This window comes from Ipomoea triloba, chromosome 10 (assembly GCF_003576645.1).
Source record: "Ipomoea triloba cultivar NCNSP0323 chromosome 10, ASM357664v1".
NCBI lineage: Eukaryota > Viridiplantae > Streptophyta > Magnoliopsida > Solanales > Convolvulaceae > Ipomoea > Ipomoea triloba.
The window spans coordinates 22,668,660-22,684,485 of NC_044925.1; the positions used below are offsets into that span (position 1 = coordinate 22,668,660).

Genomic DNA, 15,826 nt, shown 5'->3' on the forward strand with positions numbered 1-15,826 from the left:
AATAGTGAATATACAACTTTAATTTATTTCCTTATACTTGCGTAGTTTTATTTCCTTATACTTGCGTAGTTATCAGCCTCACGTTTGATACGTACGGGACTTTACCTTTCAAGTCTTCGCCTATCAATTCCCTCCCAGATCTCAACTATATAGCATGGATTTTGATTCGAACTTATGTCCTACTCTAACACTAATTGTTAGATTAAGTGTTTATCACTAGTCAAATGTTATAGCTAGGGGTGGAAACGAATCAAGTTACTTGTAAGCTCGCTAGTCGCAAGCAGCTCGGTCAAAGCTCGATTTAAGATGATCAAATTCGAGTTTGAACCGAACTCAAGCTTAAATATTTTTTGTTGTAACTCATTGAACCACTTGCGAGCCATATATATTAATGTTTAAAATATAAAATAATATTATAGAATGAATTCAAAAAAAAAAAAAAAACTCAAACTCTATATCAAACTAGCAGAAAATTTGAACTCAATTCGAGCCAATCAAACTAAACTCGAGACGTATAAAAAGTAACGAGACGATCTCAAACTTACATTTTAATATTTGATCAAGTTTAAACTCGAATTCGAACCGTCATAAAATTTTCAAACTCAAACTTAATTAAGCTAACTTAAGTTTGAGTTTGGCTGGGCTTGTTGGTACCCTAGTCCCTAGTTATAGCTATCAGTCGATGGTGAGCGTGTAGCAATGAATTAATCATTAACGGATGAGGGGGGCTTAATCATGCATCATAATGATTACTCCATAATTATTAATAAATTGAATGAGCGGATAGCTTAAACGTTAATTTCATCGGTGTCAACGTGGGCCCATGATATTATAATCATTAAAATGAGATTTACTATGATTCTGATTCTACCTTGTTATTTTAGTGTTGTGATTTGTGAAACCCTGTCCTGTCCGTTCCAGTCTTGTCGTACGCTTCAGTTGAGATATTTTCGGAGTTCTGTTCCGTCGCACGTCTCCAATTTTACAACACCCTACTACCCTACTAGTAGCCTACTAACAACAATGTTTTGGACAGGGATTCCACCATGTCCACCATTCTAATGTGCTTTTAATATAACAAGTGGAGGACAATTTAGTCAAGTTTCTGTCGCTTTTTATTACGGAGTATTAATTACTATATATTTATATTGCGCCTACATTTTCTATTCTCGAAAGTGGAACGTAACAAATTATTAATACCAATTTGTAAAAAAAAATTAATAAGAATGCTACTTTTACATTTTAATGTTTATGGACCTTTTATGCAAATTGATTGATTTGACTTCACCGGTTTTAATAATTTTTACTTTCAATCCTCAATTTTAATTAATTCTATTTCTAATGCTTGAATGTTAAGAATATTTAATTTTTAATACAAAATATTCTTAAGAGTATTTGATTTATGGCATTTAAGATTATTTAGGTAATGTGAGTATGATAATCATATGTCATATTGTATGGTTCAACTTACATTTTAGATATGAATAATAGGAAATGTGTGCAGACAAAATATTTTACGTTAAAATATGAAAAGAAAAAATTTATGAGTCATTTGAAATTCACTATTATTCTTGAATAGTACAATTTCTAACATACTCTACTTAGGACTATTGAGATATAAATTAAATACAAGAGCGAGGAATGGGGTCAGTAAGCTAAATAACAGTCCAACCCTATGTGGTCGAGAAGCTCCGATTGGCGTGGTACAAGTTGAGAGAAGTAGCCCCAGACTCTAGGTAGAATGCTCTAATTATACTAAGTGGCAATTTGACATAATGATGGTAAAGTAGTGACCTAGTTGACATGTCATCCATTGATTGTGCACTCAAGTCAGTTATGCTACATGAAAGTCGTTGATGTGACGGCGGAGTTAACCTATCTAGCATATTTGGGTACGTTAGGAAGTCTATTTATGTATAAGTCATCAAGTTTACTAACACAGAGGTCCGTAAGTCATTGACATGGAGGTCAGTAAGTAGACATATAGACCCTCGGATTGCATCTAGAAATGTCGACCGTACCCTTTGAGTTGGGAAGTAGACCACTTAGAGTAAGTAAGGGTGTTCTACAACCCTATCAAAATCATTACAATAATTGGTGTAACCAACTAACCATCATCACATTTATAAAATTTTACATTATTGATGGCATTTAATGGTAACTATATATGTATGATTTGTCTTGATTAATAACGATTTCAGTTATCAACGGTTTATGATGAGTATACAGTATATATATGGTTTAAAATTCTTTGACTAATCTCTAAAGAGGCCTCAATTTCTTTGCCAACTAGGTTGTTATTGGTGGATTCTATTGTGTTGTTGTCTAGTTAATTTACGCTTGCAATACATACACACACATCATGTGCATGTAACATATATATATAGTTGATAAATCAAAAGTAAAGTAAATTCTCTTAGAGGTTAAGTACATATTGATTAATATATACTTGGAGAAAAAAATCAAGTTTATCAATGAAAAAATCAGTAGGTAAATCAATTTACCTGAATTTATTTAGAAATATCAATAAAATAATTAGGTATTTTAAGTTGTAACTATTTATGTTGTCAGTATTTTCTTGTTGTGATATTAGTTGATCTGAAGGTACGATGAGGATAAAGTCAAGTTAATTAGCCTAGAGGGCATTTGGTCACCAACCAAGTTAGTTAGTTAATTTTCCCTGTAAAGTTATTCACATCAAATATATTCTTTGGAAACATTTTCCCTATAATTTAATTGATAAGAAAAACCAAACGACCTCTTAATGTATATACAAATTATCTGATGGTATGTATTAGACAAATTTTATTCCTATATAATAGCTTACAAATCACACATGACACATAAATCGTACTAAAAAGACAATAAGTGATAAATTCAACCAGGAACATATTAACAATCAAATCAAACTACAATTTCACCAAATAACAACGCTAGTTTTTTTTTTAAATCTATAATAATTTTTACAATTAATCATATGTAATAATATATAGTGTACACTGTACACCTCATGCAAATTTTGTTTTTCGGTGACGGTAATCTTTTAAAATGTTATAAAACCAAACAAATGAAAAAGGAGTTCAAGAACGCCGGCGGCAAAACATGGAGGGCAATTAATTGCATGATTTTCCCCCTTTCAAAAAAAAAATAATCATAATCCTAATCCTAATTAGTTTAATAACAACAATTGTAAAGTAGTCTTAAGGATTTAAATAATATAATTACAGAACATTTTCTTAATATATTGTCGTGATAACTACGACAGATTCCACTTCTAATCTTGCTACTTCTGAGCCATTTAATTTGCTGAATAAAATATACGCGCACATTCATATATTACATAAGAGTTAATTCCAGTAATGGTCCTCCGACTATGTTGATTTTCTAAAATTAGTCCCCGACTTTTAATTTGGACAATTTAGGTCCCTTGACTTTCAAATTCTTTTCAATATTGATCCTTTCGTCAAATTTGGGTTAAATTGAGGTCAAATGAAGGGGTAAAATTGTTCGTTCACTTGTATACTCATATTTTTTCTGTCCTATACGCTATATATTTGAATATAATATCAGTCGAAGAGACATCGGATGAGATTATATGGCTTCGATTGAGACTTCGATTGAGATTATATTCATATATACAACATATAGGATATGAGAAATACGAGTAATAATACACTAAACATGTGAACGGACAATTTTACCTCTTCATTTGACCTCAATTTAACCAAAATTTGATGAAAGGACCAACATTGGAAAGAATTTGAAAGTCAAGGGACCTAAATTATCCAAATTAAAAGTCGAGAACTAATTTTGGAAAATCAACATAGTCGGAGGACCATTGCTGGAATTAACTCTATTACATAAACTAAACAAATTCAGCGTAATAATTGTAAAATTTTTTATAAAATGTCTCAATTTTTTTTTTAAAAAAATTAATACTCTGTAATAATTATTCACAAAAGTATCACCGCTTTCTTAATTTAATGTAACATTACAGTAACTTTTAGAATGACATATTTTAATACTCTGTAATAATTGAATACGTGATAGTATATTTGTGCATACGTCTAAAATCGCACGATCATACAAGAAACAGTAGCCACATATGAACCAATTTCTATTTATATAAATTTAGTTTAGAGATCTAAACTTTTTTTTTTTTTGAAAACATTAGAGATCTAAACTAATTAAACTATTATTGTTTCAAAAAAAAAAAAAACTAATTAAACTATTAGAGCAATGATGAATGTTTAGGCCACCTACTATCTTTCCTGGAAAGAGCGCAGGAGAAGACACTGCACACATGAATAACTTTGATGACGTTTTTTTTTTTTTTTTTTTTTTTTTAATATATTTTATAAGTATTATTATAGTATCTTTATCTTTATTATTAATTATTAATATAATTAATTAATTGTTGTTGCCCATTACAAACGTAGATGAACACTTATTTCCTTAATTAATACATAAAAAGGAAACTAGTCAAACTACTACATTTCTTTTTTACAATCAAACTACGAGATTTATTATCAAAACCAGGTACGGGGACCAGACAATCAGGAAGCTACTACATTGATTCTACTACACTTTCAATTGATGTTTTTCTTTTTCGTTTGTTGGTGGATGAGTTTCAATTTCTATAATTGATTAAATATTTAAAATTATTACTTTTAATAATAAAAAAATTGCTATAGCCAACTATCATCTATGATATTATTCTAAATGAGTGGTCATATGATCAAATTCGAATGGTAGGAGAAATACTATCTTGTAAAGAATCAAAAGTATTTCAAAACTAAATTGCTACAACAAGTTTAGTGTCTTTTTGCCATTTTTGAAATTTTCATTAAAATATACGTAGTACATGTTATGTTTTTGCTGAGATAATATCAATTATATTAATCTATAATGGTACAATTGTACATTACTTTACAAATATTGTACTATTATTTTTTTATTGGACAAAATTGTTCTTACACCATTGTTAGACTTGCACGACCTAACTACAAAGTTGCTAATAAGAAATACAACTGTAACTGGACTCTAAACAGTAGGACAATTTCAAAAGAATTGACAATGTTGACACCCCACTGGCTCCAATTGAACAAGTGTACACACCATTCTCAGAATTTTATCAAAACATGAAAACTTTTACATAAATTTGTAAGCTAATTTTTATTATATCATTATAACAATATCTATTGTAACCATATATTTCGAATTAGTTATCCTCATCCTCTATTGACATCAATTGTCATTGACAAATTTCCAAAATAATTTGTCTCAACAACGAATGGAAATTAAAAAAAAATAAAAATCAATGGCTTCATTGTTGTGGATGAAAAGTAAGTACCCCCACTCTATTACTCCTATTAAATTAAATAAATTAGTAGCTACAACAAAAAAAATTATACATATGCATTTCTTTAATTTAAAATTAGATGTCTACAATGCATTTATGCACAAAGTGACAAACTATTTAATTGCATGCATTGTAGTGAAAATGCAATAGTGAGTACTCCAAGGTTAATATCAATTCAACAAAAATATTTTACAAAAAACACACACACACATGGACACACACAAAATCAAGTACTACACTCATTCATACTAATTTAAAGAGCTTATTACCGAAATGATCCCTCGACTATTGCAAAATTACCAATTTGGTCCTCGACAATTTTTCGTGCCCAATTTAGTCCCTCGACTTTAAAATTTTTAACCAATTTGGTCCTCCGTTTATTTTACCGTTAAACATCCGTTAAATCGGGACCAAATTGGTAATTTTGCTATAGTTGAGAGACCAAATTGGTAATTTTTCAATAGTCAAGGGACCATTTCAGTGAAAAATTAGTTACCAATTTGGTCCCTTGACTATTGAAAAATTACCAATTTAGTCCATTGACTATAGCAAAATTACCAATTTGATCCCGATTTAACGGATGTTTAACGGTAAAATAAACGGAGGATCAAATTGGTTAAAAAATTTAAAGTCGAGGGACTAAATTGGGCACGAAAAATTGTCGAGGACCAAATTGGTAATTTCGCAATAGTCGAGGGACCATTTCGGTAATAAACTCTAATTTAAAAAATATGAACTTAAAAATGAATAGGTGCAAAATGGATGTGAAAATTATTGGTGATGAAACTGGACATATTGAGGCATCCGTACTTGGAGTACTTGTAGAGTCTTTGTTGTTACAATCAAATAAACAAGTTATGGAACTAGAACAAGAGGTAGTACTCATGAACCTTCTACAAATATAATAAATATTAATATTTTGTTCAATACTTCCACATGAGAATCTACGACACACATCTCACAACATATGAAACATGTAGGGGCCGGAAAAACTACCACCGCCAAATATCAACAGGCGCTTGCAAGATCAAGAGTTTATAGTACAACTAAGATCTCAATCATATACACAACAATAATTCAATTGTAAATGACACACTACCAACAAAAAAAGAAGAGGAGAAATAATGAAGATGAAGACAATGACAATGCTACCCAAAAGAGAATTAAGAAGACTTAGAGAAATTCAAACCAAAAGAAGTATTTATTTAGACTATTGATTTTACAAAGTTGCAAACATTTATTTTAGTGACAATTATAATGAATCTCCCATATTATATATACGTTGAAATACTTATTTAAAATTTAAATATAAACATTAGACATTAGCCTATTTGCACATACGCCTGTAAAACTAGTATAGTTATATAAATATAAAAAATTAAAATCTGTAAAGATAGGAGATATTTTGATTCGAATAATAATAATAATAATAATAATAATAATAATAATAATATTTCATTTATCAAAAATTTCTAAAATTTATGGTCATGTTGCATTTACGTGGACACTATCCCTTTCTAGATTCTCAACCTCCCCCCGTCCCCGTATTTTGGCTCCTATTTATATTGATTAATTCAGGAAAGCTGAAAAAATAAGTAGTCTTACCAATTTATATTGATATGTTTAATATGCATTTGATATATTCTATTTTGACCAGAAAAAATAACAATATTCATATCATTTAATTTGAACCAATCATGTCCCACTAAATTTAATTCGGGAATTAATTTTTGAGCATTAAAATAGATAAAATGATGAGTATACCCGAGAGCAAAGCTCACTAGGAGAATTGAAAAAAAAACAGAGTAATATAAAAACTAAAATATTCATATTCAGAAGACAAATAAAACACCAATTTTATGTTAGAAAAGAAAATAATAATTAGTATTATATTTTTCAGCATAAGTATTACATTTTCATTTTGACCGGATTCGTCTCCATGAGATTGTCTAATAGGATAGTCGCTATTTATTTTATTGAGACAATTTCATCAAAGTTGATGAAATAGTTAAAAATTTCAAGTTCGAGCTAGTTGGTTCAAAGGTGAAGTCACAAGACGAATTTTATCTATGGTTTAATAGAAAGTATGAATTTTGTTGTAAATGAAAGAAAATGTGATTGTCAATGATCTTGTGATTTGGTGATATGAAATAGATGTTATGAGTTTGAACTTCAATGAAAACAGTATTGACTTTTTCTTTTGAAAAAAAAGCATGAATTCATTAATAACTAAGATGAAAAATTAGTTGCCCATGCTAATACATGAGCTACATGATAATAAGTTAAGAAAGTAGCCATGAAGTATTCAAGTTCTAAAAAAGAAAAGGCGGCTAGTGAGATTCCAGTGGGAGGGGTGAAAATTGGAGCATAGGATAATTTGTGGATTATTAAATTCACACAAAGTTCCAAGCACAGTTGAGCTATTTGATGGATTCCAATTGTGAAAGCAAGGATGACAGGCCGCCATCGCGATTAACCTCAACCTCTCCATCCTATCGTCCTTCTCCCTTCCTTTCTCTCTCCTCCACCTCCACGGCTCGCCGCATCTACTGAGAGAATCACTGCCGTATTTGCCACCGAAATGTCCGAACCAGACGACGAAGCTCCAAAGTCAAAGGAGTTTTTCAGCCCACCGCGACCGCCGCCGGAGAGAGAGCCGATGATGATGATGGATCTCGATCTCGACGCTTCCTGGACGTTCGAGCAGATCTTCGCGGCCGCAGCTTCGAATCCTAACACTCCGTTTGTTCTATCCGGCTCCGACCAGCCTTTCTCTCCTCTCTGGGGGTTTCCCGACGATTATGAGGACAGAACGGCCGAAAATGCCGCCGTTGGAAGCACCCGCCTGTCTGACTGCCAGAGACTTCCCCCTTGTAAGTCTCGTCTCGGCTGGAGCTCTCGATCGAAATGCTTTGGACTTTTTGGTTAATGGACTAAATCTTGTCCGTTAATCTTTTTAACTTCTTCCTTTAATAGTAAAGCCTTGAAACTTTAGAAAAGTAACTCAACTTCAGATGCTTTTAGTGTATTTATAAACTTTTTAAAAAAATTTGTCATGATTTTGGTGAATTTATATTAAGCCTGCGTGTTTCAAGGACAATATAATTAAGGACGAACACTGGAGATTTGATATTTATTGAGTCATTTGTATACTTCTTAGATTTGCCATGTTGATTGTGGAGAGGTTTTTTATGATAACCAGAGTATGATTTCCTTGTGGATAGTTGGACTTATAGCAGATATAAGCTTCTATAGATATGGACAGTATTGATAGGATATTGATTTTGATTTGTGTGAATAGATGCAGGGGATCCTGATTCTGTTATTGAAGGTGTGCCTGGACAAGATGAGAAAAGAAGGCTACCTCCTCCATTTCTAGGGTTGACCACGAAAGATTATCTTGATGGATCTTGTATAATCAAGGAGAGAATGACACAAGCCCTAAGATACTTCAAAGAATCGACTGGAGAGCGTGTCTTAGCCCAGCTCTGGGCACCAGTAAAGAATGGTGGCCGGTATATCCTCACAACTTCGGGGCAGCCCTTTGTGCTTGATCCAAACAGTAATGGGCTTCATCAGTATAGAATGGTGTCTCTGATGTACTCGTTTTCAGTGGATGGTGAGACTGATGGAGTCCTTGGACTTCCAGGCCGTGTTTTTCGGCAAAAGTTGCCAGAATGGACACCAAATGTGCAGTATTATTCTATCAAAGAGTTCCCACGGCTTAATCATGCTTTGAATTACAATGTTCGAGGAACTGTAGCATTGCCAGTATTTGAACCTTCTGGGCAGTCTTGCATTGGGGTACTTGAACTTATAATGACATCCCAGAAAGTCAACTATGCTCCAGAGGTGGATAAAGTGTGCAAGGCTCTTGAGGTTTGTTCTGTGGCCACGCTTCACTAATTTTAATAAGTGATGTGCTTTGATAAACACAGATTTAGCAAGTACTCCGTAGATCATAACTATTATAAACAAACAAAAAAAAATGTACTGGAGAAAATATTGGTGATTATATAATATCATCATAATTCCTATGCTTTAATGATCTTTGATACTTGTAATAGCCTTCACTATACTTCATGGTTAAATGATTTCACTTTTTTTCTGTAGGCTGTGAACTTGAAAAGTTCCGAGATATTGGATCATCCAAGCACACAGGTAAGAAGAAAGCTGCATGTATGAATTTTATGGAGGCACTTATTATAACTTTTTTTCTGAACAAGTGTATGTTTGTGGCTCTCCAATGTACCAGATTTGCAATGAAGGTCGGCAACATGCATTAGTTGAAATCTTGGAGATTTTAACAGTACTGTGTGAAACTTACAAACTACCATTGGCTCAGACCTGGGTTCCATGCAGGCATCGCAATGTCCTGGCTGATGGTGGTGGGTTGAAAAAGAGCTGCAGTAGCTTTGATGGAAGCTGCATGGGGCAGGTCTGTATGTCCACAACGGATGTAGCGTTTTATGTGGTTGATGCTCACATGTGGGGTTTCCGTGAGGCTTGTGCTGAGCATCACTTGCAAAAGGGACAGGGAGTTGCTGGGAGGGCTTTTGCTTCTCAGCGGTCGTGTTACTGTGAAGATATAACACAATTTTGCAAAACTGAATACCCTTTGGTGCACTATGCACGAATGTTTGGTTTAGCCAGCTGTTTTGCCATCTGCCTGCGAAGCACTCATACTGGCAATGATGATTATATTATGGAATTTTTCTTGCCTCCTAACGGTGGTGACTATAGTGACCAGCAAGCTCTGTTGGATTCACTCTTGTTGACATTAAAGAACCACTTCAAGAGTCTTCGGGTTGCTTCTGGAAATTTACTTGAGCATGAGTGGGGTTCTGTTGAAATTATCAATGCTTCAGTGCCTTCTGTGGAAAAGAAACCTGATTTAATGACCGAAACACACCATTTCTCTCCTCCCCAACCTGCCATTTTACCAAATGGACAGTTGTGCCCTGATTCATTGGAAAATAAGCAACTCACTCCTGGACAAAATACTCCAAATGGAGGGACTCTAAGTGAGCCTCCTGAAGCCCAGAATCGTGCGACTGTTGCTGTGAATATAGAGGGAGGTAAGAAAGAGAAAAAACGTGGCAAGGCAGAAAAAACAATTAGCTTAGATGTTTTGCAACAATATTTTGCTGGGAGTCTCAAGGATGCTGCAAAGAGTCTTGGTGGTATGCTCTATCTCTTGAAACTATGTTTATCATTTTGCTTAACTGGTGTGTCTTGGTTTCTAGCATAAATACTAATTTAACCTTCTGTTCATGAACGAAAAAAGAGGTGTCTGACTATAGATCTTCTGTTTACAGTTTGCCCTACAACAATGAAGCGCATTTGCAGGCAGCATGGGATCTCTCGTTGGCCATCTCGCAAGATAAATAAAGTCAATCGTTCCCTGTCAAAGCTTAAACGTGTAATTGAATCTGTGCAAGGAACTGATGGAGCACCATTCACATTGAGCACAATAGCACCAAATTCAGTTCCTGTTGCAGTGGGATCAATTTCTTGGCCGGCAACTGCTATCGAGTCCAACTGCCAGAATTCACCTCCCTCCAGACCTTCTGAATCTCCTGAAGGAAAGAGTGAGTTCCTCAACCATAGAGAACTTGGAAGTCATGATCAAGCTGAACCTTCAAATCAAATTCTTGAAGGACAGGTTTTGGGGAATCATGAGCTTCCACATCAACAAAATGGTTTTGCAGTGGGTGAAGGCTCAAACAGGTCAAGAACAGGGAGTGGCTCGAGAGAAGAGAGCATAGGAACCCCTACTTCCCATGGCTCATGCCAAGCTAGTCCTTCCCCTGGAAATGAACCCTCACCCCAGAATGAGCTCGTTGTTTCTCCCACTTGTGACCCTGCCATGGAAACACTCAACACATTGGGAATAGCTTGTCAACCGGCAAGAGAGATCAATTTGGCATCTGCATTTGCATCCCTCGATGCTCTGGTTGCCGAGCAATTCCAAAAGCCATTCGGGGGAATGCTTGTTGAGGATGCAGGTAGTTCACATGATCTTAGGAATCTCTGCCAAGCTGGAGAAGCTCAGTTTGATGAACGCATGCCAGAAAACAGTTTGACGCACCCACCATGTTCTGATGCGATTCCCTTAGATCATCACATCACTAATGCTACTGAAAGGGTGCCCCAACATCCTGCCAGGCCAGAAGTGACATCTATCACAATAAAAGCTACATACGGAGAAGATATCATAAGGTTTCGACTATGTCTGGGCTCTGGCATAGTGAAATTACAGGAGGAAGTAGCAAAGAGGTTGAAACTAGAGCTGGGCACCTTCGAAGTCAAGTATCTAGATGACGATCACGAGTGGGTTTTAATTGCGTGCGATGCAGACTTGCAGGAATGCATCGAAATATCAAGATCATCAGGTGGAAATATAACAAGACTGTTGATTCAAGACATCATGCCCCATCTTGGAAGCTCCTGTGAAAGTTCAGGTGAATGATTAGGAAATAGAACTTGTACATAGCTTGTAGAACCATTCTTGCAGTTAAGTGTAGGGTTTAAATTTTGGTTTTTACAAATTGTAAGAAATTTTCAATTGTATTATTGTTTCTAGGTTCTAGGCAAATAAGGCTTTCCCTTTCCTCCTTTTTGTTGCTACAGAAGATTTCCACTGTTCTTTTCTTATCTGAAATTGTAAAAATGCTATGTTGGTCTTCTTATATATATTTAATAAAAGTAGTATCTACAATTAGCATTTTATATAATCAGACTTGTGTCACTAAACTATAGAGTTAGCAACTCAACACATTTTATGATAAAAACATGAGATTAATATGTCATTTCAGACTTGTTCAGTTCATGTGATCCAGTGCATTACATCATACAAAAAGAACAGAAGATCCATGACACATACATTGATCCTATTGTTGACCAGCATCCACTCATTTGCAATTTTCATTATGCAAATTTTCATTGTATTACCTTCCAATTGCATCATAGGTTGCAGTGAGGTTGCTATATACAGAAAGTGCATCTTGATGGCAAGTACCTTGTTCCTGTTCCATCACCTCCCTTGCTTCTTCAAACAGTTGAGCAGCCTCATCTATTTTCAACAACTGTAAACATGACAGCCCCATTTGATTCAACACTGCTCCAAACAAGCCCGATTTCCTCTCTCCACTGCCTCTAAGCTTTGCAATGGCATTCTTGAAAGACCTCATTGCTTCTTCATGCCTTCCCACCACATAAAACATGACACCCATCCTTGCCTCTATCCCAGCAACCATACTCTGCTGCCCCGGTTTCCCCTCCAACACTCTCATTGCCTTATCCAAGAGCTTTAGTGCCTCTTTAGGCTCATTAAACAGTTCATAAATGGCTGAAATTTGTGTCATCCCGCTCGCGATATCCTCTGCGGTTGTTCCTGGCACGGGCTTTGCATAAACTCTGAGAGCATTTTCACAGTAAAACCGAGACTCCCTTGGTTTTCCTGTCGTGTGGTATAAGTTAGCAAGTCTTACGAAAACAGAGGCAACTGAAGGATGGTTGTCGCCCTTTGATGATTTGAAGACGGTGAGGGCTTTGTGGTAGGAGAAGAAAGCTTCATCAGAACGAGACAGAGACAAGTAGATATCCCCAATGCTTAGATCAATGGCAGCAACTTGGGTTTCTAGTCCATTTGCAATCATTGCCATGCTGGCAAGCACAAGGTGTTCGAGTGCAGATTCATAATCAGCTTTAGCCTCACATATGAGAGCCATTAATCGCCGATCAGTTGCTTCTTCAAGAGATGCCGGACAACTATGCACAGAATGGATTTCAAGTGTTTTCTTGCACAAACTCTCAGCCTCATCAAATTGCATTGCTTCAACATGTGCTTCAGCCAAGTACCTGCAAGTGCCAACCAATCACTTTGACTTTTTATTTTTCATTTGCTACACATTATATATAAGAAGATTCTATGGTGCCCATCATACCCAGAACAAACATATAATTCTATTGGATATTATTGGAATGGTTTCCTATTGTATGAACACCATTAGAAACTACTTTTTTAAGGGAAAAGAAGAAGAGAGAATTCATTAATAAAAACCAAGGACATCACAAATTAAAGAGAGGGAGAAATTAGCCAATCCCTTGGGAATCTATTATCTCTACTATCAATAATGCTAGATTGTACTCAGATATAATTGTATATTGTATGTGTCTCAATCAATAATAAATTGACAAATCATTATTTCATGCAATGAGTAAATGATAAATTAATTATCACTTTCAATTTATCCGGATATACCTAGTCCTATGATCCTATCTTTCAACACCACATTATAGAAGTTTCCGTATACATAATATAAATTATTGTAACTAAATGATGGGGAGATAAGTAAATACTTTGTTAGAGGCAAAAAGAGTATTGAGAATATATGGAATATATGTACAAGTGGGCCCCACAAATATTTTAGCTGAATACATTTTTTAGAATTCTATTACTACGTATAAACTATTTTTCATGTCGGTTTCATAAGTATCTACATCAAGATTTTGAGTGTTAAAATAAAAAATGGAGAGTAAAGAATAAGAATAATTTTCTTGCCAAAGACCTTGTGGTCTAGTGACACCTGGTGTCCCGGAAAACACTCTCACATGGATGATGGGAGTGGGTTCGAGCCTCAGATAGATTGAGAACGTAGCTATGAACAAATACTACATTCTAACAGAGTCAGTAGTACTCAAAAAAAAAAAGAATAATTTTCTCATTTTTTTATACATCTTTGGACTGATCAATAATTCTACCAAAAAATCTCTGGATAGTGAAGGCTGGGTTTAAGGTAAATAAAAAATAATTCTACCAATGATTGATAAATTATACTAATGCAAAATTATATTTTCCATTTTCACAAACACATGTTTGACATATGATTATGCTTAAAACTCAAAATAGCAACAAAATTGAACTCACCTGCAAGTCTCAGCAACTCTGGGATCCGTATCTCCTAAAGCATCCATCTGTATTTTGAGGCCTTGTTTGTAACAGTGAATAGATCGATCAAGCTGTCCGAGCATAGAATGAGTATCGCCGAGCTGCATGTGGCCGGCGAATGCAGCAAGAGCGTGATCTGCACCTCTCGTCACATCCGGCACCGTAACCGCTCTCTCAAGCACTACAGTAGCCTCCTCAAACCTCCCCAAACTGCAGTAAATCGCCGCCAAGACGTGCAGGCTCATAGCCAGTTCCAAGCTCGGCTCACCGTCGACCGCGCACTTCTCGAACGACTTCGCAGCACGGAAAGCGTAGTCCAGCGCCTTATTCGCGCCCTCGCCGGACGCAATCGTGTCCCGCGCGAGCTTCAATAGGAACGGCCCGAGATCCGGATTTTCAAGCGACTCCTCCTCGAGAGCAACCGCCTCTGGCTTAGCTCGTGAGGTTAACGGCGAAGGAGACGGAGGACGCCGTGGAGCCAGGGAGTTGATCTTCTTCGGTTTAGCGGGTTCGGATCTACCCGGATTAGCTCCAAATCGAGTTTGACTGCCATTAGGAGCTGTGATCCTCATCTTCCGAGCTTTCGGTGGCGTTTTAACTGAAATTAAACCCGGCATTGTAGAAATTCACAGTAAATATAATTTTTTTCTTTTGCGAAAAATTAACTAAACATTTACACTTGCATATATTCTATGGATGAACTTATGAATGTTATGTATTGTGTATATATAGTTGTGTAATGAGAATCTTAAGAAAGAAAAGTAACGAGGGATTAAAACAGGCCACCATTCTCAACAATTGAGATGATGTGTTAGGGAAGATGGTTGTCAGTGAAGGCGAGGCGGGAACGGTATCTGTTCTTGCGGGCCATTTTGATTTTAGGATTAGAATTTAAAAGTGTAAACTAGTTTTTTGAATGCTATTTAAAATTACAATAACTAATAAGTTATGGAGTATTTAGATTTGATTCCATTACTATATGGTTGAGATTGAGCTCGAGTAATGAATTGAACATAATTTAAATAACTCACAAGATTAATCTAGGTTTTTATTTTATTGTTTACGGAGAATATATTTTATATATCTAGTATAAATATTATATTATAAAGAAAAATGCTAATTACCTCTAATTTTGCTATTACACAAATCACCACTCCTTGATGTTACAAAATTTTAAAATTAGTTTGTTTTTTTTTTAAATTTTAATTATATTAACCTCTAAGATTTTGCCACATAATGAAATGGTAGTTTGTGAATTGTGAGTGGTAAAATTAGGGGTGTGTAACATATATTTATTGGGGTGAGCAAATTATCAATTAATCGTTTGATACTCGATAACTGAAACTACTAAAAATTTGTTTTCCAATACATTTTGATTATTGATTTTTAATAAAATCGATTATCAAACAATTATATTATATTCAATGACCGATAACATATATATATATATATATATATATATATATATATATATATATATATATATATATATATATATATATATATATATA

The 15,826-nt window shown here is 34.8% G+C and overlaps 2 protein-coding genes across 3 annotated transcripts; one reads left to right on the plus strand and one right to left on the minus strand.

Annotated features, from left to right (window-relative positions):
• The first annotated feature begins 7,712 nt into the window (after window positions 1–7,712).
• LOC116033629 (protein NLP6-like) lies at window positions 7,713–12,026 on the plus strand. Of its 2 annotated transcripts, none has more exons than XM_031276387.1 (5): window positions 7,713–8,235; window positions 8,670–9,241; window positions 9,476–9,523; window positions 9,618–10,545; window positions 10,681–12,026. In XM_031276387.1, the coding sequence occupies exons 1-5, from the start codon at window positions 7,944–7,946 to the stop codon at window positions 11,832–11,834; spliced, it is 2,994 nt and encodes a 997-aa protein (XP_031132247.1). In that variant the 5' UTR covers window positions 7,713–7,943; the 3' UTR covers window positions 11,835–12,026. The 2 variants fall into 2 exon arrangements, with proteins under 2 accessions (XP_031132247.1, XP_031132246.1); XM_031276386.1 differs by having other exon boundaries at window positions 7,715–8,235; window positions 8,664–9,241.
• A 125-nt stretch (window positions 12,027–12,151) lies between these two features.
• LOC116033630 (protein KINESIN LIGHT CHAIN-RELATED 1-like) lies at window positions 12,152–14,932 on the minus strand. The gene is made up of 2 exons (XM_031276388.1): window positions 14,295–14,932; window positions 12,152–13,225 (listed from the first exon to the last, which is right to left on the minus strand). The coding sequence occupies exons 1-2, from the start codon at window positions 14,930–14,932 to the stop codon at window positions 12,313–12,315; spliced, it is 1,551 nt and encodes a 516-aa protein (XP_031132248.1). The 3' UTR covers window positions 12,152–12,312.
• Between the last annotated feature and the right edge of the window lie 894 nt (window positions 14,933–15,826).